This window comes from Plectropomus leopardus, chromosome 11 (assembly GCF_026936395.1).
Source record: "Plectropomus leopardus strain MGB_pleo_1.0 chromosome 11, ASM2693639v1, whole genome shotgun sequence".
Lineage (NCBI taxonomy): Eukaryota > Metazoa > Chordata > Actinopteri > Perciformes > Serranidae > Plectropomus > Plectropomus leopardus.
In genome coordinates, this window is record NC_142186.1 from 34,372,444 (window position 1) to 34,396,791 (window position 24,348).

The following is a 24,348-nucleotide window of genomic DNA, read 5'->3' on the forward strand; positions in this document are numbered from 1 at the left end:
TCAGAGAAACACGTAATAACATTTATTGCATTAAAAGCAGTTCATGCTCTCTGACATACAGAACATTTTTTAAACCCGAATATTGGAACAAAAAAGAAGCTGATTTATATGTGCGAGAGGCATCGAGAGGGGAAATCTAAAGTTTGAAGTGTGTGTGTGTGAACAAGTCCTGTGACTGTCTTGCAGTTGGGGGGAGGCAGTGTTGGAACATGTTAAAAAGCATAAAAAGCTCTATTGTCTGAAAATAAATAACAGCAGCATCTCCGAGCTGTCTGAGCCACTCGTCACGCGACGGGAGCGAGTTCCTCCACACGACTGATGAAGAGTCACATGAGACCAAGTTCCTTTATATTCTCTGGTCCTCACAGTCAGTTTAACTCTTTAATGAGTGTAACTGAGCTGATAGGGACACAGCACGGCATGCAACAAAAAATGTTTTGTTCATTTATTAAATCCTTCACAGACCTCGTAGGTCCACACATGTGCAGGTATCCTTAAAGAAAAAAATGGAATTATTTAGTCTTTCAAACCGTGGATCAACGTCACTTTTCTTGTGCTGCATTCAGACTACTTTAACAAGTTTTTAACCCTTTTGAATTCGTTCAAAGCACAGGGAAAAAGGCAAAAAGCATCTTTACAAGAAATGTCTCCCAAACTGCAAGAATTTGCAGATTTAGAAAGTTATTTTTTAAAAAAGCTTGGGAAAATTTTCCAAACGCTAAACATATAATTTAATTTAATTAATTTATTTTTTTTAATTTCAAAAATTATTTTCCAGAATTATTGACATCAGTTTGTCAGGTACTTTTCTCTTATTTATTACTGATTTATTTTTTACTTTCCCTTCTTTTTTGTTTTATTTAATTTTTTGGAAATTTTCTTATACTTTTTCCTATTTCTTGCTAATTTCCTCTTAAGCTGCTAATTGCCTTCTTCCCATGTTTAAAAAAAAATCTTGAGACAATTTGCCCAGGTTTGAAAAGGTTAATATGCACTATATTTCTCTCCATCTATGCAAAAAAAGACCAGTTTTACAGGACACTTCAGCTTGTATTAAATTCCTCGATGTTTTGATTTACAACTGTGTTTTCAGTGAGATAATCTGCTTGAGTGGATAATTTCCTTAATCCAACAATATCATGAAACGAGGGAATTATCAATTTGAAAATGTTTTGATCCTTTCGTCTCACTGTTGTTGTGACTTTATGAGAACACCTGTCTGATGATGTAACGCTCCCACCGCAGTGTGGTCCTCTTCATCATCACCTTCCTCATCAGAAGTGTGTGCGCTGACAGCAGCTACTCCACAGGACGGATGCCCTTGGCCTCCTCCAGCTTCCTCAGGGTCTCGTCCCACTGGGTGAACTGCTTGGACAGCAGGAACATCTGCCAATCAGAGGTCAAAGGTCAGGGGTCAGTGGGCGGAGCTTTATCCCAGAAGCAATTATGTTATCAATCAATCGAACTTTATTTGTATGGCACTTTTCATACAAAAATAAAATAGCAAAAAGTGCTTTACATACAAACAGATAATTTAAAAAAAAAGAATACATGAAGTAAAGGAAAACAGAAAAGACGTATATTTGGCCATTTAACCGTTTACGGGAGAAAAACTGACTGAGATGCTAAGGACTTTGGGATTTCAAGTACCACAATTTTGTTAACTCTCTGTTTAACAAGTGTCATATTTGCTTACAAATAATATTAATGTCGACATGTTGTCATAGAAACAAAAGCCACATGGCTGATCCCAAATTTCAGGAGTTCAGAAGACAAATCTGAAAAGTTAAATTAATAAAAGCATTTATAAATTATTATGCTGTTTCTTTTATCCCCAGAGAGACAAGAGTACAAGGAAAAGATTTTTCAAAACATCAACAACAAAACATCAGCCGTTTTTGTGTGAAACACCTTGATCTGTGGTAATTTTTATTTTGCTGAAATAAAAAAAAAGAAAAGAAAAACATCTTAAGAAATAAAAGTGTACCATTTTGTTGTATTCCTCGAAAAGCTTCTTCACCTCCTGGGACTGAGCCTCGGTTTGGTCCTGCAGAAGACACAAACACGGAGGAGTCAACAGATGAAACGTGAAGAGTGACGGACACAGTGAGGCAGGTGGAGAAAAAGACAGAGCGCGGGGGTTACCTGCTCTTTGATGTGGATCTGTGACAGCCGCTGCAGCTTGGTGGCGTGTTCTGGTACATCTGTGAGCAACAGAAACACACAGCTAACACACACAGGCCCCTCCACTTATCCAGCAGCTGCACAACATCACCTCAAAAACACAACATCACTCAAAAAAAAAAGGTTGGAAATTCAAATAAACACATAAGTTGTATTTGTTTTTCTAAAACACGTCTCGAAACGCTGCCGTGATGTTTAACAGCTGACAGCGTTATCGTGGTTAAACATCACCAGATGCAACAGCAGTGGAACAGAGACTGAAACGTGCAGACACATGTGGAGCTGAAAAAACAATATTTTCTTTTCTTCCAATACTTTATATCCAACCAGTAAAGGCAAAAAATACTGTTTTTTTTTTTTTTTAAATGAGAGTTGTTTAATGCTGAGGGACTGTTAGGTGCATTTAACACACTTTTAATTTAAAATGATAGCTTTTTTGTTTTTAAGTAAACAAAAAAAAAAACAACAACAAGCCAATATGTCCAACAAATTTCATCTACATCTATCTTTACATCGGAGCGTCTGACACTTGATGGACTGGCACTTGGACTTCACACTCAGCTACAATCACATTCAGTAATTTATTTATCATTACTTAAAGTGTGCAATAAGGTTTTAAGGTGCAATAATTCTTTATATCACTGTCTTCATCGCAGTATTTAGTGCAATATTTCTATTTTGACTGTAGCAATCCTCAGCGCAATTACTCAGATGTGCAATATTCTTCCAACTCTTGAATGTAGGCCAAATTTAATGTTACACACTGTATATTTTGTATGTACTATTACTGCTATTCTTGCTTATGTGTATCTTTTTCTTCATTGTTGGAGCTTTGCACACATATTTATATGTTTTATTTTTAACTACATACTATATGATACATTGCATTGTAGCACGAGGCACAGTTTTATATTTACACACTCTCAGCACATTATCCATACTATAATTTAAACATAAACAGATTAGTACTAATCGTTTATCACTGTAATTTTTTTACATTTATGTTTTTACACACTTACATATTCAGCATGTTATACAAACTTTATTTTAAATACTTACATATGTATATACTATGATAATTGTTTACTTTTACTGTATATCTATTTCATATGTTATGTTTTTATATACTTGTGTGGGTACTTATTGCTAACAAACCACAATCAATAGGGATCAATAAAGTATTTCTGATTCTGAAACACTATTAAACAGGAAAACAGCAGTAAACTTGAGCTTCTTCCCACTTTGCTGTAAGAGAAACAATCCCAGAGCAGATGTTTCTTCCTCTTTTTGCTTTGCTTTCTGTCCTGCCAGCTGACACTCACCTCTGATGTAGGTGCTGTCCAGCAGCGGCTGCAGGGTGCTAACCTGCTCCAGCAAAGCAGCCTGGGAGAGCAGGAAGTCCTCCTCTGTGTAGACAAACACACAGCAGCATCACAGTGAGCATGAATCACGTGTGAATTTCTCTTTTAGTCTTCAACAAAGTAAATCTTTATTATTTCTGTGATAACTAAAAACAATATTGAGCTTTAAATGTATGGCCCTTAACATTAGGATTATAAATACTTCAGCCTCCAGGGTTCCCACACATTTTTATATACGAATTTTCAAAACTTTTCCATAACTTTACTATAACACTGACTCCATTTCAATGACTTTATTTAAGTATGTTGAGGGCTTATAAACATGCCCTTCACACACATTTGGAGATAAGCAAACTGCTAGCGTTTCTATTTTTACTTGCAAATGATAAATTCCTGCTGCCGACTAGCAAACAGACCAGACATGCAGGTTTTGACTTTTGCTGTTTAATATTAATATTATTAATTATTATATTATCAATATAATATTAATATTTCTATTTCTGATGTTTTCCACCTCTGGCCTGTCTGTAACTTAGTTCAAGAGCGATGGTATCCATGTGCTGTATAATAATTGTATTTCTATTTATATTTATAAATATATACATTTCTATATATATGTTAGGATTTAATTTTTAGCACTCTTGCATGTAAAGCACTTTGAGATGCATTTTATGTATGAAAGGTCCTGTACAAATATAGATTATTATTATTATTATCATTATTAAACAGGCACTTCACAAAATGTCAAGGCTGTGCTCTTTTTTGGGGAATAAAAAATGCCGATCCAATCCGTGGTCACGCAGCACAGAACTAGATGTTCAAAACAACATAGTTTTGTCTGATGTCGACATGTTTTGAGAATTTTATCGACATAATTAAAACGATAAGCGAAACAATGTATATTCAAAACGCATTTCCAGGCCTGGAAAACAGCATTCCAAATGTCATAACTTTTCCAGTTATTTCATGACGGTGGGCACCCTGGACTTCATATACAATAAATACTAAATAAAAGAAACTCTGAGATAAAAGTGACTGCAGTTGTTAATAGATGTTATTTTTCTCTGGCTCTCACCGGCAAGGATGAACTCCAGCTTCATGGTGTCAGGTACAGTGATGTGGTCGGTGAACTGGGGGTCCAGGTACTTCAGCAGGTCCTCGACTGCACCACAACACCAACACAAGAAACACAGTCTATAATTTGGCTGCAGACAAACTCCTGCAAGCGCTGTTGTGAAAAACATGCACTTTGCAGCACTTTTAGCATCTTCTGTCAAGATTTTAACATTTTTAATGTTCACTGATCTTGTGAGTGACATTGGTTCTTTGCCTCTCCCTCTGCGTCCTTTCTATTTTTACACTCATTATCAAATAAAGAAAATTAAAGGGTAAAAAAAAAAAAATATAAGATTGTCTTCATCCTCTATAAATACTGCACTATTTATCAGTTCTATTTTGTTTTTTTTGCTGTTTACTTATTGCATTGCAGTGATGCAAATTTCTCCACTGTGCTACTTATTAAGGATTACCTTCTCTTATCTTAGCTTACAATCTGACGCACAAATAACTATCAGTGGGAAGTAGTATCGGTTGGCAATAATGTTGTTACGATACTAGAGTTTTTAAGTTTGATACAATGCTTAGAAATAAACTGATGTTCTAAACTATTTTTTAATGCCACAGGGACATTGACATTGGGGGGAAAAAATGTATTTTTTTTTATCAAAAGATAAATATAATATGCTGTAACATGACAACAACAACTTTTCCTTTCTTGGTTGTGGGAAAAGATTAATAATAAGAGAGAGCGAGAAAGCACAACTTCTAATGTTCCATTGATCCTTCTGAAAATTATTACTAAAACTGTTTCAAATATTCAGAATAGACAGGTATCAATCTACTGACATTTTTGACAGCACAAGTTGGTAATATATAAATAATAACATAAAGAAATAAAGTCTCAACAAGCCTGTGATCCAGGCTGTCAGGGCAGATACGACAGCGTGTGACTCACTCTTCTTGTGCAGGATCTTCACTCGTTCTCTCTTGTTGGCCGTGTTGGTCAGACCTGCCTGGATCCTGGCCAAAGACTCAGCGCACTGCAGGACAAAGGACACTGTAATTCGCTGCTGCAGAGATGGCCTATTAATAAATTAGAATATGTATGCAGTGAAAAAGACATAAATACTTTCGAAATTAGTGCTAAGAGACGAGAAAAAAATGTAGAAAAACTCAAAAGGTAGAATACCTACAAATACCAGAATGCACTGCACTTTTAAAAAAATTTGAGTAGTTTTCAAAAACATGGAAAAAAGGGCAATGAGCTCCAAAGCGGACATGTCTGACAGCTCGCTCCAACGTGGACATGTGGGATAAGTATGAGGTCAAAATGGTTTAAGGAGTAGTGCTGGGGAACCTTTAAGCTTGAGAGAAATAGTGATTTGGTGTATATCGTGATGTATATCAATATTGACTGATATGAAAAAAATATCCTGATAAGACTTTATTCCATATCACCCAACCCTAACTCTAGTCAACTTTCAAAAACACAAATACACTTCTTAAGCAGGACAACCCCTCCAGAACATGCTCCAGGAAATAAATCCACTTCAATGCCTCTTTGTGAGTTAAAAGTCTTCATCACATCATGTGACACTCTGAAGAGGAGCCCCATTCAGCAGCTTCGAAAGGACTGTATCATGTTTTTAGAAAATCAGCAATAAAATATGTGCACACAAGATTATTGCTGACTATTACTGAAGCATACACCAAAACTTCCTGTTTTCATGAACTGCTGGAAACCAGATACTTTGCAGTATCAAGCTCAATACTCAGAGACTTAAACTTGCGTTAGTAACTTGACCAGAAATGTCCCAGAAAATGCAAAAATCCATATTATTATAAAAAATGATTGATGATGACTAGATTTATTTTTCTTTTTTAAAATCTGAGTAGTTTTCAAAAACATGAAAAAAATGGGCAATGAGCAGCTCAACAAGAAATACCCCACAAATTACAAGAAATTAGCAAATTTAGGAAAATATTTTTTTAAAAGCTTGGAGATAAAAATATCTAGAGAACTTCATTCATAATTATCATAACTCGATATTAATTTCCAGAGTAATTATAATTTTAAGTTTTTTTCCAGGTATTTTTCTTTTTTTAAAAAAATGATACTTCTTATTATATTATATTTAAGATCAGTTTCCAGAATTATTATAGTTTTAGGCAGATTTTCATGGACATTTTCATGGATTTTTTTTTTTTTTTTTTACAGAATTCTTGTTAATTTTGGGGTCATTTCTTGATAAATTGCTCATTTTCTTTTTTCCATAATTCTGCAGGTTATAATGGGTTAATAGACTAAAAGACACCATTATGGTCTGATTACTGACAGCTAGCTAACTAGCTAACGTCAACCAATCTTCTATTTTTTTAATTAGCCACCTTAAAGCTTAACAGCTAACCGAGTAAATAGCAAACCTAACAGATGTTTCGCTGGTGAATAAATACACTACAGTTACTGTTGTCTGATATATTTTATGATGTAATGTGTTGTTGTTCAGCTGATGTGCTTAAAGTAAAAAGGGCGTCTACCCAGTAACAGAGCTAACGTTAGCTCTGACCGGCTAACTGCTAACAGCACCCAAAAACATCAGAAAAAACATCATCGAGGACAAACCTTGACGGGTTTTCCACTTTTGTTTCTTCTCTCGCCGTATAGACGACTCTCTAGCGCCTGAAGACGCATTTCCAGGTTATCCGTCGCTATTATTTGATCCATTTTTTGGAGCTACTGCTGCTGGACACAACAAAAACCAAACAGCCTCGGTTCACAAGCAGCGTCGCGTACTGATGACGCGTTAGCAATACGTTTACATTTTTTAAAAAGTATTAATTATAATTTTGAAAAAAAGTACATTCATTGGTCTTTCGTTTTGCTTTTAAGTGGCTAGTAATAACCAAAATTTAAATCGTACAAAACAAAAATAAATAAAAGAAAAGAAAAATAAAGTATGAACACTAAAGACATTTCAGAGGGTTCTTAAAAAATTAAAAAAAAAACAAAAAAAACAACAAAAATACAAAGTGAAAAAAAGCCATAATTTTTAAATAGGCAGTAAAGCAAATACAAGTACAATTCCATCATTTACAGATACACACCCCTTTCGCGAGCCAAAATAAAAGACGTAAATCCCTCAACAGCGCTTAAAAACGCTCTTAATAACAGGTAATAATAATAGTAATTCTACTACTAATAATAACAAAAAAATTATTATTACTGTTATTACTATATTAATATTACATGTTGTTGCAGTACCCAGATGTGACCGCCGGGGTCGCTGTTTCGCGGTGAGCAGTTTTTTCAGCATTTTTCCGGTGACAGCAGCGGAATGACAACATCGATAGTCACGGCCCTTCTTCCATCCAAACCGACTGCCAAACATCGACCAAAAGTAAGGTTTTCTCGCATATCACCGCCTCTTCCTCGCACACGAGACGTCTCAGCTTGTGGACAGTGATAACCACACCCGAAAAGCGACTACATTTATTCCTCATAAACAAATCTCTGCTTTGTTTTCACGAGCTAAGTTAGCTTACCTAGCCTTGAAGCTAACGCCAGTTTCTGCTTTACATCTGCGTAGTTTGTAGGTTTGGAGTTAGTTTGTAAGCGATTCTCGGACTAGAACTTAGTAATAACACCCATAACGGATCAACAAAGACACACACGGCTTAGTAAAGCGCAATGAGTCAATGTGGTGCTAGCTAATGTACGCGTCATGATGGTTTTGGGGATGTTTTGTGTCGTTAAAAGTTTTATTAAAGCTGTTACTAAAGTCTGTTCTGCCGTGTTGTTGTCGACAGAAAGCGATCAGCCTCCGGACTTGTGTGTTTGGGGACTTTATTCTTTATGTGGGAGAAGCAGCATCAACATGGCAGATGACAAGGACGTGCTGAGAGACGTTTGGTTCGGCCGGATCCCCACCTGCTTCACCCTCAACCCGGATGAGGTGACTGAGAGAGAGGCCGAGCCCTACTATGTAAGTTATACACTAGTTGTTGTCTCCACATGTCCACAAAACCAGAGGACAGACTTCACTATAACCTCCCTACACTGCCAACACACTCACCTGCATGTCTCCCACACCTTTGTGTCTGACATTGCTGTGTAATGAATAAAGAGACATGACTTCATGAACGAATGAATTAATGTTTTATTGTTTTCAGTGGTGGACTAAGTAATAATAATAATCATAACAATAAAATTTTATTTGTATAGCGCCTTTCATACAAGAAATGCAGTCCAACATGCTTTGCAATAAAGAAATAACATGCTCCAAATGCTTCACATGAAAAGACATAACTACATAATAAAACCTGCTTGTTAAAATCAAATCAAATCAGAGTAGAGTACATATAATGCATTCTCAGTAGGGCTCGACAGATTATCGATCTTGACAATAATTAGAGCTGATATTTGCCATTTTGCCGTATATCTGTATCAGCGTTTTAATAATTTTTGAGAAAATTAATTAAAAAGTGTCAGCATAGGATGAACTGTTACTCTGTAAAACCACAGGGAGTTTTTTTTTAATTCAAATTTTCACTTGACTATTAAAAAATAAATAAATTGCTGGGAACTTCTTGTTGTATATGATCAACATTTCAGTTTCGATAGACATTTGTCTATCGACAAATATTGACAAAATGCTTTAAACTAAGTTTTATGTTGGAGTTTGTGATATTCCAAATTGTAAATGTCGATAGAAAGTCAATTTTTGTTTGTAAATGCATTTAAACACAAACATTTAAACACACACACACACAAACGTAAATGTAAGCAGCTAACTAATGTTAACTCCATCAAGTAGGCAACAACCTGGTTTTACTCATCTAAAACATTTCTATAAAAATGACCTTCATGACAATTAGACCTGGCCTCTGATTGAGACAGGCTTTAATTTTTAAAAAAATGGGTTAGTAAAAGGTACTGGGCATTTACTCAGGACTAAACTTTTATATAAGTTTTACAGTATTCAGAGTGCTGCTTTTCATCTCAACACATTGTTTTATATTATTTCCTGAAGAATATTTAGTGAATGAAGACTGATTTTCACTGTAGGATACTCTGATTGTAGACTATTCAACTCGAGAGTATGTCAGGACAAATGAGCAAAATCAGGGGATACAATCCAATTTTTTATTTTAGGGTAGTTTGACTGTTATATGGTAACAGAATAAAAGTAACAACAAATAATATTCACCCTTTGAAATATGAGCAGATGGCCTGATGTCTTTCAGAAACATGGGAAGAAGGCAACAAGCAACTAACAAGAAATGGCTCAAACATTAGCAAGAAAATAGTAAAAAGTTACTAGGAAATAATGTGAAAATAAGCAAAAGTAGATTAATTTAATAAAAGAGTGACCTTAAGATACAATTAAATACTTAATTACTTTAAATATACAAGCAAAGAAATTATATGGTAAACATTTTTCCCAGTTTTTTTAAAATAATATCTCCACAGCTAATTTTGAAGTGATTTTCTTGTCCCCTTCAACACATTTTTGCAGTTTGCTGGACATTTCTTGCAACATTGCTCATTGCCTTTGTCCCATGTTCAAACAAAATCAATCAGATGTTCCCAGGTTCCAGAGGTTTAAATGCTTGTGAAAGGCATCTGAATGCAGCATAATAAAACTGATGATTATCCAGGTTCTAGAGAGTTAATTTAGACATAATTCCTGATTTAAACAAATGAACAATGAAAACAAAAAGCAATTTAGGTTTACAACAAAATCAACATACTCACAGTGTAAACTTAAGCACAAAGATGAAATTTTCCATTAAACTAATCAGTACAGCAAATAAATCAAACTACTTTAGATGCTACAAATGCATTTGAACAAAAGGAAACATACGGTTCACTTACACACATCAAACTTTAGGAGAGATGAAACATCCATGCAGCCAGACAGCTCTTTGTTCTCTGAGCATCAGACACAGGTGAGCTGAGTGCCAAAACTCCACCCATCCAGGGAGCAGAGTGAGGCAGAGGAGGAGGGGGTTTTCTACAGCTACAATACATCTATAACTAAACTCACTGAATGCATGGCCTGCTTGAACAACCTGTAGAATGAAGAGCTTGTTGACTTTACTTAAAAGCCTCTATCAGTGCCCAGATTCAGATTCGGAAAACTTTATTGTCAGTCGTTACAGAAAATCGTCTCAGAGCACACAGCAGACAAGAGGAGTATTTACAACAGTAAATACTAAAGTGACATCAACCTTTTAAGTAGTTTATATAGCGCAGTGTACTTCTTCATAAAAGACAATATTTTAATGTTAACGTAAATGTTTAAACATTAAACTTTAAACATTGTTTACACTTCACACTGTAGGTTAATTTATTTAGACTGAAGATATTTGAACTACAACCTCAAATTCTGCACAACTGTACATTCCTTCCCTTGCACCTTTTGTACATACATTTTGTATTGCTTCTATATTTTAATTGTGTCTTATTCTATTTGAATTTACTGTTTTTATTCTTCATTCATTTTAATTGTTTTGCACAAAAACAAAGTCAAATTCCTTGCCTTTGTAAATGTACTTAGCAGTAAAACCCGATTTTGATTCGATTCTGAAATTAATGGTTGCTACCAGGAACTTTCGAACTTTATTGTCGCGGCAGGAAAACCAACAAGCAGCGTTATGTGGCTATAATCGATTATATGCTGCCACTTTATCGATGCAGAATCATCCGCATCACGATGCATCTTAGAAAAGATTGATTTCAGCACCCTTAATGGGCACCTCAGAAGTGTAAATTACATTTCAGAAGCTGCACAGTGAAAACTGAAAAAATGTAAGACAACTCGGAAAAAGTTGAATAAAGCCCCATCGTTTTTCTTAGCACAGCCACTTCACTGCACACTCTCCTCCACAGTGACCTCTGTTTATGTCATAATTAATAATGTGTCTCCCTCTCTCTCAGCTGCTGTTGCCCAGGGTTAGCTACCTGACTCTGGTCACAGACAAGGTGAAGAAACACTTCCACAAAGTGATGAGGGCCGAGGACGTGGAGGAGATGTGGTTCGAGTATGAAGGGACGCCACTGAAATGGTGAGAGGACGTTTGCTGGATGAGCTGTTTGTTTGTTTTCTCAGGAGAAAAATGAGGATGGTGAACTTTAAATCTGCTACTTTGCATCCCTAATTTTTTTTTATCTTTTGTGGTCTCGATGCAAAAATTATTTGCATAGAGACCACAAAAAAGAGAAAATTATTATTTTAAATTAAACATATTCTGAATGACTCAATGGATAATTTTATTTCAGTTACGCACGTTTTAAGAAACAAAGATTATTTCAAACTATTTTTTGTCCTATATCAACCAAAGAATAACACAGGATAGAAGAAACACCAAAGAAAGAAAATTAAATAAATATTTTTTAAAAAACACAAATTATAATCCTTGATTATTTTGCACTATAATGAGTCCTCGATTATTTTGCACTATAATTATTTTACATGATAATCTGTAATCATTTTACATTTGGAGGCTTTTTAAAAACTCAACCAGATGCAACACAATTTCATCTCAGCACCGAGGCCATTCCATAATTTGACTCCTTATATTGTTTCTTTAATTGGTTCTCATTTCACATGTTTAAAAATAAACAAACCTCTTAAATTAAAATTTCCTTTTCTTTATTAAAAAAATGATTACAGACTAGAAGGCCTTCTTTTCATAACTTGAAAAAGTATTTCCATTGTCTTTGAATACCCAATGTCACATTCCTCATTCTCTTCTTATCTTGAAAATATGTTTTTCCATTACTGCTGCAGTAGATATTTTCCTTCAATAGATAGATAGATATTCATTTCAAACATGTAAAATAAATAAACAAACAGAAAAGATAAAATGATGAATGTGAATAGATTAACTAACTAACTAACTAATTAGCATATATACATACACTTACATTTTACACACACACACAGGCTTACAGTCATGCAAACATACACAAACACACATATCCATATTCATGGATTTGGGCTGTGTATCAATTTGAAACAAAGGCCATTTCTTATTCCTCAAACTGTTGGAAAATCAAGTTTACAGGACTTTTACTCCCCTCCTTGTTTGTGTACTTTGTTGCTCTGCCTCAAGTAAACATCCACAGTCCAATCGCAGTGTGCTCACGCCGCCTTCAGCGCCGAGTACGTTCATTTACAGCCAATAAAGACGCCTCAGCTGGTCTAAGCCACCAGCACTGTCTGCTGAGCTCAGCAGCACAAACTGCAGGCTTAAACTTCAGCCACAAGGTGTCAGTGCTGCTGCAGAGATAATAAAGAACTTGTTTTCTAGTAGCAGCAAATTTCCTGTAAAATACATTTAAAGTAATTAAAGGATATTAGCGTAGATATCCATTTAAATATTAGTTATCATGTAAAATATCAAATTAATTACAGGATTCAGACTCCCATGTGAAGTTCTGCTGCCTTTCTGTACATGTATTATATTTGTGCATTTAGACAAATATAAAAAAATTAAGACACTACTTTAGGGTCTGGTAACCTGTAATGGGAGAGTATCATTGGTTTGATATTTTTTTAAATTACTGATTTGGCTAGGTGGTTTCAGAAGAACTGAGATGAAATGACTAACATGGTTAGTGTGTGTGATTAAATTCACTCATCTGATCTGCGGCTGTGATAAAGAAAAGCATCTTAACCTCGTTTACTGAAACACAGGAAGTGACAAATAAAGATGTCGGCGTGAAATGTAAACTGTCTCCTCAAGTTTAAACACTGTCTCCAGAGAGAACTGGACCCAACAACATCAGAGGGCAACAAAAACTGACACCAAGGCTGCTTGTGATGCTTATAATGGATCACAGTTAACCCTGTGAAACCTGCACAAATGGGCCTGATTTCTTTCAAAAACATGGGAGGAAGGAATTATCTAACTTAATAAGAAATGGCCCACAAACTAGCAAGAAATTAGTTAAAAAATAAATAAAATACTACCACTACTACTACTACTAATAATAATATTAATAAAATGAAATAAAATAAAAGTTTAAGAAAATGATCTGAAAATTTAAAAAAAAATGTCTCAGAAAACAAACAAACAACCAAACAGGAATGGTAAAATATAATTATTCTGTAAAATAATTGTCTTGAACTTTTTCTCTAGCTTTTTGTAAAAAATATTTTCTAAATCTACTTTAGAATATTTTCTACTTAGTTCTTGCAGTGTGCAGGACATTTCTTGCTAAGTTGCTCAATGCCTTTTTCCACTTGTTTTGAAAAGAAATCAAACGAATGCTCAGAGTTCGAAGGTTGTAAAAGGCACAAGAAAAGTGAAGTGAAAATGTCCATCCATGTTTCAAATGATTAACCTTTGCACTCATTTTGACACATTTGCTAATAAAAGTTTGTAAGTCTGTTAAAACACAGATTAATACATTTGAAGTAACTTATTTTCCATAATGGAAACAGTGTTTTGGAGTGAAATTTCCAATTTGGAGGTCATGTGTTGTCATTAGAGCGATGACACTGCTGGTCAATTTAAACATTTTCCAGAGAAAAATTAGTTTTTTGGTCATGGGAAGTAAACTCATTTTCTCCTTTGATGTTGAGACATGATTTTCACATGTGACATTATTTCCAGGCATTATCCAATCGGAGTTCTGTTTGACTTCCATGCGTCCAACACCGTCTTACCCTGGAGCATCACTGTGCACTTTAAGGTAAGAGTCACCCACAGTGTGTGTTCATGAACAGCATCCACAACACTGTATCTCTGTGTATACTCATCCCTAGATCCTGTGCCTTCTGTGTTCAACTGTACTGTAAACTTTTAACAAAGAAATGTGCTCCACTAGTGACTATTTGTATAAAAACAATACATGCAGAATTATCTCCAACAGCAACTCTGCATAGGATGCTAGCGTCTTTTACTCACCAGTAGTTTTGATTTTAAGACATACAAGTACAGATGGTTATTGATAATGTCAATGTAAACAGAGAATATGAAAACAAATGTCTGAGTGTGATTTTAGACCACAAAATCTGCTGTAAACCTCAGATCAACTATGAAAGAACAAAGATGGCAACGAGCGTTGCCATTCTGGGAATAATAATAGTATTAGTAATGATAATAATAATAAACTTTATTTGTATAGCACTTGTCATATAAGAAATGTAGCCCAACGTGCTTTACAAGGAAAAACAAAATTAGAAGCACCAAGTGCTTCACATGAAAGGACAGAGGACATAAAGACATAATATAAGCCGCATGTAAGAAAAAAAATGGGATCAGAATAGAAAGAAAGATTGCATCTCACGTAAATAAAACCCACTTAAAAATACTAGTACAAGTAAGATAAAAAAGGGGTACAAATTGAATGAACAGAATGCATTACGTAAGATGAAAAAAATAAATAAATAAAATGAAACCCACTGACATAATTAATAAAAAATAGGGCTAAAAATAGAGTATATAAAATGCATTAATGAAGAAAAATACAACATTTAAAGAGGTGCAGCAGTGCATAAGTGCGAAGCAGAATGCAAAGCAATTAAAAAAATACAAGACACATACCTAACCACAAATCACTGCACATTCTGTATTCCTCACTATATCTGAATTACTGTGCAGAAGTTTGGGTAACATTTACAAAAGCAACTTACAACCAATATACATACTTTAAAAGAGATAAATCAGGATAGTACATAATGTGGGACATAGGGAGCACACTAACACGCTATTTTTTTCACATGTGGTGAAATTCATAGAAATGGTTAAATTTAAAACTGCAATAATCATTTTTAGAGCAAGAAAAAATTCATTTCTGGGCAACATTCAAAAAAAATATTTTGTGACACGGAGAGACGTTATTTTGTACAACTAAAAAGTATATCTCAGTGTGTGGGGTGGACTTGTGAAATGGGTCAGGTTTGAAAGAAAGCATGAACATAAATCAATTTAAAAAATATATATATATATTTTTGGCAGGTATATGGATGAGGAAAGGTTGTGTTAGGGGTGTTTATATTTTGTAATTTGGATTGTCAGTAAACCTGTAATAGTTATTTATTTATTTATTTGGTGGTAGGTAAACTAGGGATGGTTCTGTATACACTAGTTGAAGATAAATTCGGGAATTTGTTAACATAATATATGTGTTAAAAGAAGAAAATGAGATAGGGGTGGGGATGAATATGTTTTACCTCTACCTACTCCTTTTTGGACACTGTACTTTTGTTTTATTTATGTTTTTATAATATATATTTTTTTTTGTTCATTCATTCATTAATTTTCTGGCAAAATCACTGTTTTGTTTTGGCGCTCAAGTTTGCAGCTCAAACAATTTTAGCAGATGAAGAAAGTGGAACATCAAGCAGCTATAGAGCCAAATATTCCCCTCAGGAGCTGCTGCAGACCAAAACAGCTTAGAGACCAAAAATACGAGAACGCAGCTTTAAATAAAATGTCGTTCTTGTGCATGCGACAGAATTTTCCGGAGCGTGACCTGCTCCACTGCCCGTCCAACTCTGTGATCGAGGCTCACTTCATGTCCAGCATCAAGGAGGCCGACGCCCTCAAGCACAAGAGCCAAGTCGTCAACGACATGCAGAAGAAAGACCACAAACAGCTGTGGATGGGCCTGCAGAACGGTGAGACACATACACACAGACACACACAGACACAGACACACACACACACACACACGTTTCCATAAGCAGCTGTGAATGAGCATGCTCAAAGGTGAGGAGGGCCAACGCACGCACGCACGCATGCACGCACACACACACACACACAGACACACACACACACGTTTCTATAAGCAGCTGTGAATCAGCATGCTCAAAGGTGAGGAGGGCACACATGGACGCACACACACACACACACACACACACACACACACACACACACGCACATACATTTAAAAGGAAAACGACCACAAGCAGCTGCTGGGAAGTGACACACATTCACGCATTAACACTCTGATGCACACATGTTGTCTCCCTGCACACACATTCATTCAAAGACACAAAGAAGACATATATCGTGTCTTCCTTCTTTGTTCCTGCACACACACACACACACACACACACACACACACACACACAAATGCACAATAAAACACACACATGCACACACACACACACGTAAATCTCCCCTTAGTCTAATCGTGGTCTTTGAAGCCTCCATTTGAAAACTTCTCCCACCTAAACGCCCACCAGCTTCCCTTTCCGTTGCTGCCACCCGTCTGTTCAGGCTGACTTCTGATTGGCTGTTGGTTGTGATTGTGGTGGTTTGTGTAGGTGAAGCTGCGGCGGCAGGGCTGAGCTCGTCTTTGAAAACCTAAAAGCGTGGTGTGAGATTCTTGGAGTCGCTGAAGGTCAAGTTGATCAAACACGGCATTAATAAACACTTTGGTCAGCAGTTATGTAGCTTCTCTGTGCTTCAGTCGGTTATAAATAATGTCACTTTGTTTGATCTATAATTGTCACGACTCTCCTAATTATTAGCACACACTACCTCTTCTTGCTGTTGAGTTATGTTACAGATAAGGTGGCAACTAACAATTATCTACATTAAAATTCAGCGATTAATCAGTCATTTAGCTTATGAAATGCCAAACAGTCGAAAGTTTCAAAAGCCCAAGGTGAATCCTACAATGTCCCATTTTCTCCAAAATAAGAGGCAAAAAAAAAAAAATTATATAATGGAACACGGAAAAAGCGGCAAATCCTCATATTTTAGAAGCCTCAACCTGGAAATATTTTATATTTCACAACTTTAAGGGTGTTTGCAGATCCTTAAAAGGTCTTCAGATTCAGATTTGGAGTCAAATTTGGTATCTGAATCTTAAATTTGATTTTTTAAACATGAGGCCATACAAGTCATTAAAAAGTCAAAAATGTTTAGAATTTGTGAGATATCAATTGCCAAAAGCACTTAATCTTTATATCAATCTTTTAATTTCTTTTTGTCAAAATGAGTCAAACTCTTTTTGCATGAAAGTCATTTCAGACATTTGTGGTGTTACAAATCTTTAAATTTCATTTTAATTTATGCTCGTGAGGATAAAAATAATCTTGAGAAAGTTTCAAAAAGTATTAAATTCAAGAGTCTTACATCTGTAGACATCCTGACTTCAACACTATTACAAAAAACTGTACTGATGAATACCCACAAAGATCTACACCAATTAATTATGTATCATCAATACATGAATAAACAAGCCACGTAACTTTTTTTATAATATTAACAGCACTTCTACATGAGTGAATGTCTCATGTTGGCCTTTTTTGAATGCACTGCCATTATTCTGTATATGCCTGTGTGGTAAAACACTAAAATTGATGCTAAATAAATAAAGTTTATTATTTGCTGCTCTGGAAGAAGTGTTTCATCTTCTGCTGCTGGTTCATGTTGATGGAGTTTGTCAGAAGTATGTATATTTTTACTAATTCAGTAACAAGCATCAGTATGTAATAACAATAATAATATAAATAATTATTAACAGTGATAGATCATTTCTGTTTAGACATTTTCTCTTGACATTAAGCTGCTGTTTGTGAAACACCTCCTAAAGATATTTCATAACAAAGTTGACAGTACAGTTAAATATTTGCAAGGCAAATAATGTCCAGAAAACATGATATAATTTCAGTACGTAAATTTCATGTAACTGTCAAACTGTGCACATGGCGCTGAAAATGTTTTGATTGTGTTTGCAGATAAACCACAAAACTTCAGCTGCTGATCTCTCTTCCACTTTCCCCTTAAACTTACAGAGAGAAATGACGCATTGTAAAATAAAAAAACTCAGGAGGAAGAAACTAAAAGATGATGCTGTGAGATGTTTTGAAAGTTTGGGGTGTGGTTCACACTGTTGAATTGTTTATAACTAGATTAAACACTGAAACAGATAATACTTATACACTAATCCAAACAGAAGGAGTAAGTTCGATCTGACACACACGAAAGTGAGACATGAAACCTTTTTAAACCAAAACTCTCGCGTCCAAAAGAGACCAGAAACAGAGAGAGAGAAACAGGGACGGCTTGTACTTTCATCCAGGAGAGAAAACTGAAGGTTTTCAGAGGGCTCATGTGAAAGTGAGAGGCGAGGGGAGATGGAGGGTTTGAAACCAGAGCACTCAGAGAGGAATCATTCGAGAGGACCAAAGTTCAAGATTTCCATCAAGTGAAAAAAAAAGGTGTTTTCTGAGCGTTTTTACCAAACAACATGAAAAGACATGAATATCTATCTGCACGACTTAAAAAGTGTCTAGTGGAGCAAAAAAATGTGCCTGACATTAGGCGGGTCTCCATTACAGATTTGCCCAAAATTTAATCGTTATTTTCCAAATGTTGATAAAACACAATTTCCAAATGACTGTGTTTCCACTGAATGATTTTCTTCGACTTCTCCTCTGGCGACAGTAACCATGGCGATGGATGTCCAAAACATTAGCAGCTTTATTTCTATTGTCGCCACCACACTAGCCGTCCTTATTTCCAATCCAAGGCCACATAGGCGTGTTATGGAGCCATAATTGAAAGGTGAGCCCTTTATACATGGGAGCGGCCATGTATGGGGGATTTTTTGGGAGCTGATAGTCCACGATTTCACAGAGTAATGGTGGATTCACAACCTCCAGATGATCAGCTCAACTCTTGAAGAGTTATGTGATGCAATAACAGCTCTTGTAGCTCCTGCTGCATCATGGGGGGGGATCAGTTCCAACTGACAAGCGCATAGCCATAGCATCATGTGACCAAGACAAAGAAGTGTTTCCACTGCAGATTTGCAAAATTTGGCTCTTTAGAATTGCATGAAATATCCCAATTCTTTGCAATAAATGGGAGTTTTTTAAACTGACATCCTCCCATGAGACATATTTTATATTTGCAATTTCAATTTGCACAATTTGAGGGTTAATGGAAACCTTCAAAGCCATCGACTTCAGCCAATATTTAGGAAAATCAGGTGAAGCCAGCAGATACGCAGGCCAACAATTCCTCTTCAGTGCAACGCTCATAAACAGGTCAAGACAATATTTAGCTAATCTTTATGAACAGATACATGCGTATTAATACAGATAAATAAATAAAAGTGAATTCTTTGTCAGATGATAGCGGATGGGTTTCGAGATTGCATTTCTTCCAGTGCGTTCTACCTCTTTTGCTGTCCACACATGATCATCTCGCATTAGCAGTGTTATGAAATGTTATCAAATCCACAATGATGTCTTAATAATCTGGAGAGTTGACAGTAGCTGAGCTGCATGTATGTTTGTGTTGTCACAGATAAGTTTGACCAGTTCTGGGCCATGAACAGGAAGCTGATGGAGTATCCCACCGAGGAGGGGGGCTTCAGATACATCCCCTTCAGGATATACCAGGTAACACGCACAACTACACTGCACGACAACAAAACTTTAAAATAACAGTTTCCAGTTTCCAAAGTGACCTATAGCTTCATTTTAATTCAGTAAAATTTGAGTCTCTGGAGTCTGGAGAGAAATTCTTAAGTTGTCCAGTCAGTCCAGTAGATGTAGCCAGATAGCTGTTTAAGAATCCCTCTGTTGTCTGACGCTGCCTCAGCAGGCGAATCAGCGCCAGCCAGACACTGGCTCATCTTGTCTAGAAAGTTACTATAAATAACAGTCTATTTCAAATCTGCAGCTGGAAGGTAAAAAAAAATGATGAAAAGGACTCTTTTCTTTCTTCTTTTAAAGGTTCTGTCTGTAACTTTCAAAACGTTAAACCCTTGAACCCTGAGCAAACTAGTGCAATTTCTTTCAAAACGAAAAAAGACGCAAATTGCAAGAAATTAGTAGAGTTTAAAAATGATTTAAAAAAAAAGCAAGGGGAAAAATAATTATCATAATAAATATGTACAGTTATGCTCCAAAATGGATTATATTTTTTCAAGCATTTTTTCTAGGTAATCTAATTTTTTGTGACTTTCTTTCTTTCTTTCCTTCTTTCTCTACTAATTTCTTGAACATTTTTGGGTCATTTTTTCTTTTGTTGTTCACTGCCTTCTTCCCATGTTTTTAGTGGTATCAAACCAATTTGCACAGGTTTCAAAGCAAGGTATTTGGTTTGGTGTCCAGTCTGCATTTCAAAGTGTCTGAAGGCAAGATACTAAACTCCAAATTCATATATTGCCGTTCCCACATATAAGGGGCTCTCCTTTCCGTTATGGCTTGGACTGGAAATAATGACAGCTAGTGCAGTGGCAGCAATAGAAATGAAGCTGCTAATGTTTTGAACATCCAACGCCATGCTTCGTTGAATGTTACCACCAGAGGAGAAGACGAACATCATCACTCAGTGGAAAGGCAGTCATCCCGCAATTATGTTTCATCAACATTTCGAAAATGCTCGCCATCCTTTCAGCCAACTCTATTGTTGAGAACGGTCTTTACACAACTTCAACGCTTTGAATTTTGTGAGTCCCTAATGTAAAAAAACATCCATGTCATGATTCCTGTTCAGTTTATGGGCGGTGATGGGTGAACCTTGCCTCTCCCTGGCTCCCACACACACCTGCAGGCAGTCTAAATATCAAAAAGAAAACGTTTCATCACTTGTCAGTTTTCCATATTGTGCAACTGGGGAGTCTTTGACCTTCTCTTGACATATTAATCACTTTAGTAAATATAAAAGTCTTTTATATCTGAGTTAATGATCCATTAAAACAGCCTACACATTGTGTTTATGCCCGCCATAAAACTTGATGAGTAAGTGTCTGAAACCCAGTTTATTTTCTTTTGTTTTTTAGTTAAATCATAGTTTTTTTATTGTAATGAAAGCCATCAATGAACCAAGCTTGATAGCCTGATCAAACCTGCTTTCAATCTTCACCTCAAGTGAAACTTTAAGAGAAACATTCAGAATTTGCTTTCATAAGCTGCTCGTGAGTTCAGTTTTACAGCTGCTGCTTTGTTCTTGCGACCTTCAATAAAATGATACGTCTAAAAATAATCAAGGGCAAAAAAACCCCAAAAAACGCTTTCTGTCAGAGGGCTGTTTGTACGACCGTCACTTGGTGCTTTTTGGCGGTTATTCATCGGCTCCTGTACATTTGATACCTGTGACTCTCCCTGGTTTGTGTGTAATCCCACTGAACCGACATGAGCCGGCGGGCGAGCCTCAGGGTTCAGTCGGGGTTGAGGAGGCGTACACAGACAAGGGGCCTCAGGTCGGGTGTTTCCGCCAAGCCTCCGCGGCTTTATCCTGACTCAGGTGAAAATTCCCTTTGGAGGACAAAAAAGAAAGAAGAGGGAGATGAATAAGCGACTGATTCTCGCATGGAAAACATTAGCACACTGCGAGCCAGACAGTGGGGGAAAAGTGCCACGCTTTGAGTCAAGTGTTGGGGGGTTTCTGTGCAGATCAGGAAAGGCTGGAAAAGTGTGGAAGATTAATTTGAGAGCTTAGGAATCGCACAATGACTGACAGTTTTTTTAAATAACATTTGTAACTGTGAAGGACTAATCTGAAGCAACAGTGTAATTCAATGTAATTTTAAGTCATTAAATCCTACTGGACATTGAGGAGTCTTGTCCAATCCAGTTAAGGGACTAAAGATTTGGAAAACATCTGGATCTTCGCAACGAAAAACATGTTGACAGTCTGTTTTGAGTCAAGTGGCTGAATGTTGCGTGCATTTAGCCTTGATCCCAAATCACAGCAAGCAGAAAGGCCTCCTCGCTGTCACAGAGTCCTGTGGAATAATTAAAATGTTGGGGCTTGTCGGAGCAAGCTTGGAAAAATAATGCAAGAGAATGTAGCAGAGCAGAAATAAATCTGGCTCCAAATGACAGAGAGGAGTTTCGTCTTGTGACAGATTTGTACATGTTAAGAACAGAACAGGACTGCACTGTAATGGTGAGCTGCAAGAGTGAACTTTCCTACCAAGCATGTATTTCCGTCATCATATCTGCTATGATGGCTGGTAATTTCCCACTGTGATGATTTATTATTGAGCGTGTCAAGTTTTTAATGAGGCTCCGCATATGCCCGCGTTTACATTTTGCGCAACAGGGAAGGCGGGACAACCGCTGTCAATCACTGTCAACGCTGGCTGTTTTTCCTGAAATTCAAAAAGCTCATTAATGCTTTTGTTTTTACTTTCACATCTTCAGTACGTAAATAAACCATTTTACACTGGGACAGAAACATTCCTGTGTTGGCTTATAAAACATGACTCTTTAAAGTGGCTGACTGAAACATGCAGTCTCACCAACACGGCCCGCCCTCTCAGACATGCACTTGTTGCAGCTGTAAAAGCGTGTAACTGCTGGCGGGGAGAACAAACCCAGACCGTTCCAGTTTTGGGTGTTTTTCATGGCTGAATTGAAAGTTTCCACGGACGTTTATGAGCCCAGTTGGTTTCATGACAATTGGAGCATCAAAGAGTGCTGCAGCCTCACTGTGTGATATATTGGAGAGAATAAGCATCACTGCTGAAAAGTCTGGATTGTTTTGGAGCTGGTGTGGTTTTCATCTGACAAACTACGAAATATTTACAACAAAACAAGGCTGGAAAGAAAAAGTATAAACCAAATCTGTTCAGTATGAATTTCAAAATGCTTGTGGCATTTTCCAACTACTTTCACTCAGTATGTTTACATGCACTCTAATATTCCACTATTATTTGGAATATAAGAATACTCTGACTTTAATATGAGTCATGTAAACACCCTTTTCCTCTTAGATATTCTGAATTGGACTGTTTTAAAGGGAGCATTTTCCATTTAAGACATAAGATATTTTGATGTAAGAAGGATAGTAATTTGTGTTTTTTTTCTGCAATTTGCGACTCATGGCCTCTCGCCTGTTTACTGTCAGCTCTGTGCGTTGTACACAAACCAACTCGCCAACAGTTAGCAGGGCCGGAGTAGACTTACAGATATTTTAGATAAGTAATAAAGTGGGAGACTGTGTTCACACAGTCCAACAAGCCTGCCATTGGAGAAACTGTGAAAAAAATCCTATTTTGAGCAAAGAAGTAAAATGACAAGCAGCTCATGCTGTTCACCTTTTCTGTATCTTGATGTCATGAATGAAATGTGAGGACACATTAATCAGAGTATGCACAGCTGCATTTAAACTGGAATATTCATTTTCATTAGCCGTGTAAACAGCATAAAAAGTGAAACCTTTTGTGTCAGAAAGTGCCAGATGCTTATTCTTTTTCTTACAAAACATACAACAGGGCAGACAGAGTTTAATTTCCCCTGCTGTTCAGATTTGTCCAGAACTTTGTACAGTTGGGGAGATAGAAAGTGTGCACATAACAGCTCTGAAAAATATGTTAGATGGAAACGTGAGGAAAACAAAATAGAATGTCAGTCAATGTTGTTTGCAAAAATAAAACAACATATTAGGGTCATTCATCCGATACGTCATCAAAATCTTGCCATAAGGGTGTTATGTATTTCACCCACTTCGTCTAGAACTTAATGAACACAATTGTCTGAAGATGAAGACAAAAAATAATCTCCTTGCTAACAAAAATGTCAAATGTCAATGTTTATGATATTCTATCTATTGTATCCTATATTATGGGGGATTCAGGGAGTAACTGACACCTTGTAATCTCAAAAATCAGGTCATAAATCCAGTTCTCCGAAAAGTTTCAAAGTGTTTAGGAACCCTATGGAGCTCATGTCGCTGCTAAGAAGAAAATCCAGTGTTTTGTCAGACAGAGTTTCTGTGACAAGACGAAACATGACATGAGAAAACCCAGTAAAGA

General features: G+C 36.3%; 2 protein-coding genes across 2 annotated transcripts in view; one reads left to right on the forward strand and one right to left on the reverse strand.

Moving 5' to 3' along the window:
* Nucleotides 1-7,402, reverse strand: dctn3 (dynactin 3 (p22)). The gene is made up of 7 exons (XM_042489930.2): nt 7,228-7,402; nt 5,560-5,644; nt 4,621-4,707; nt 3,507-3,590; nt 2,146-2,204; nt 1,988-2,047; nt 1-1,386 (listed from the first exon to the last, which is right to left on the reverse strand). Exons 1-7 carry the CDS (start codon nt 7,327-7,329, stop codon nt 1,300-1,302), a joined length of 564 nt encoding a protein of 187 aa, XP_042345864.1. The 5' UTR covers nt 7,330-7,402; the 3' UTR covers nt 1-1,299.
* Nucleotides 7,403-7,865: 463 nt separating this feature from the next.
* atg5 (ATG5 autophagy related 5 homolog (S. cerevisiae)) overlaps nt 7,866-24,348 on the forward strand; it is a 42,343-nt gene continuing 25,860 nt past the window's right edge. The window contains exons 1-6 of the mRNA XM_042489883.2: nt 7,866-8,002; nt 8,412-8,587; nt 11,545-11,672; nt 14,229-14,307; nt 16,075-16,237; nt 19,887-19,981. Coding sequence (XP_042345817.1) covers nt 8,480-8,587; nt 11,545-11,672; nt 14,229-14,307; nt 16,075-16,237; nt 19,887-19,981 — 573 coding nt within the window. The 5' untranslated portion in view covers nt 7,866-8,002; nt 8,412-8,479. The remainder of the gene's footprint in view (nt 8,003-8,411; nt 8,588-11,544; nt 11,673-14,228; nt 14,308-16,074; nt 16,238-19,886; nt 19,982-24,348) is intronic.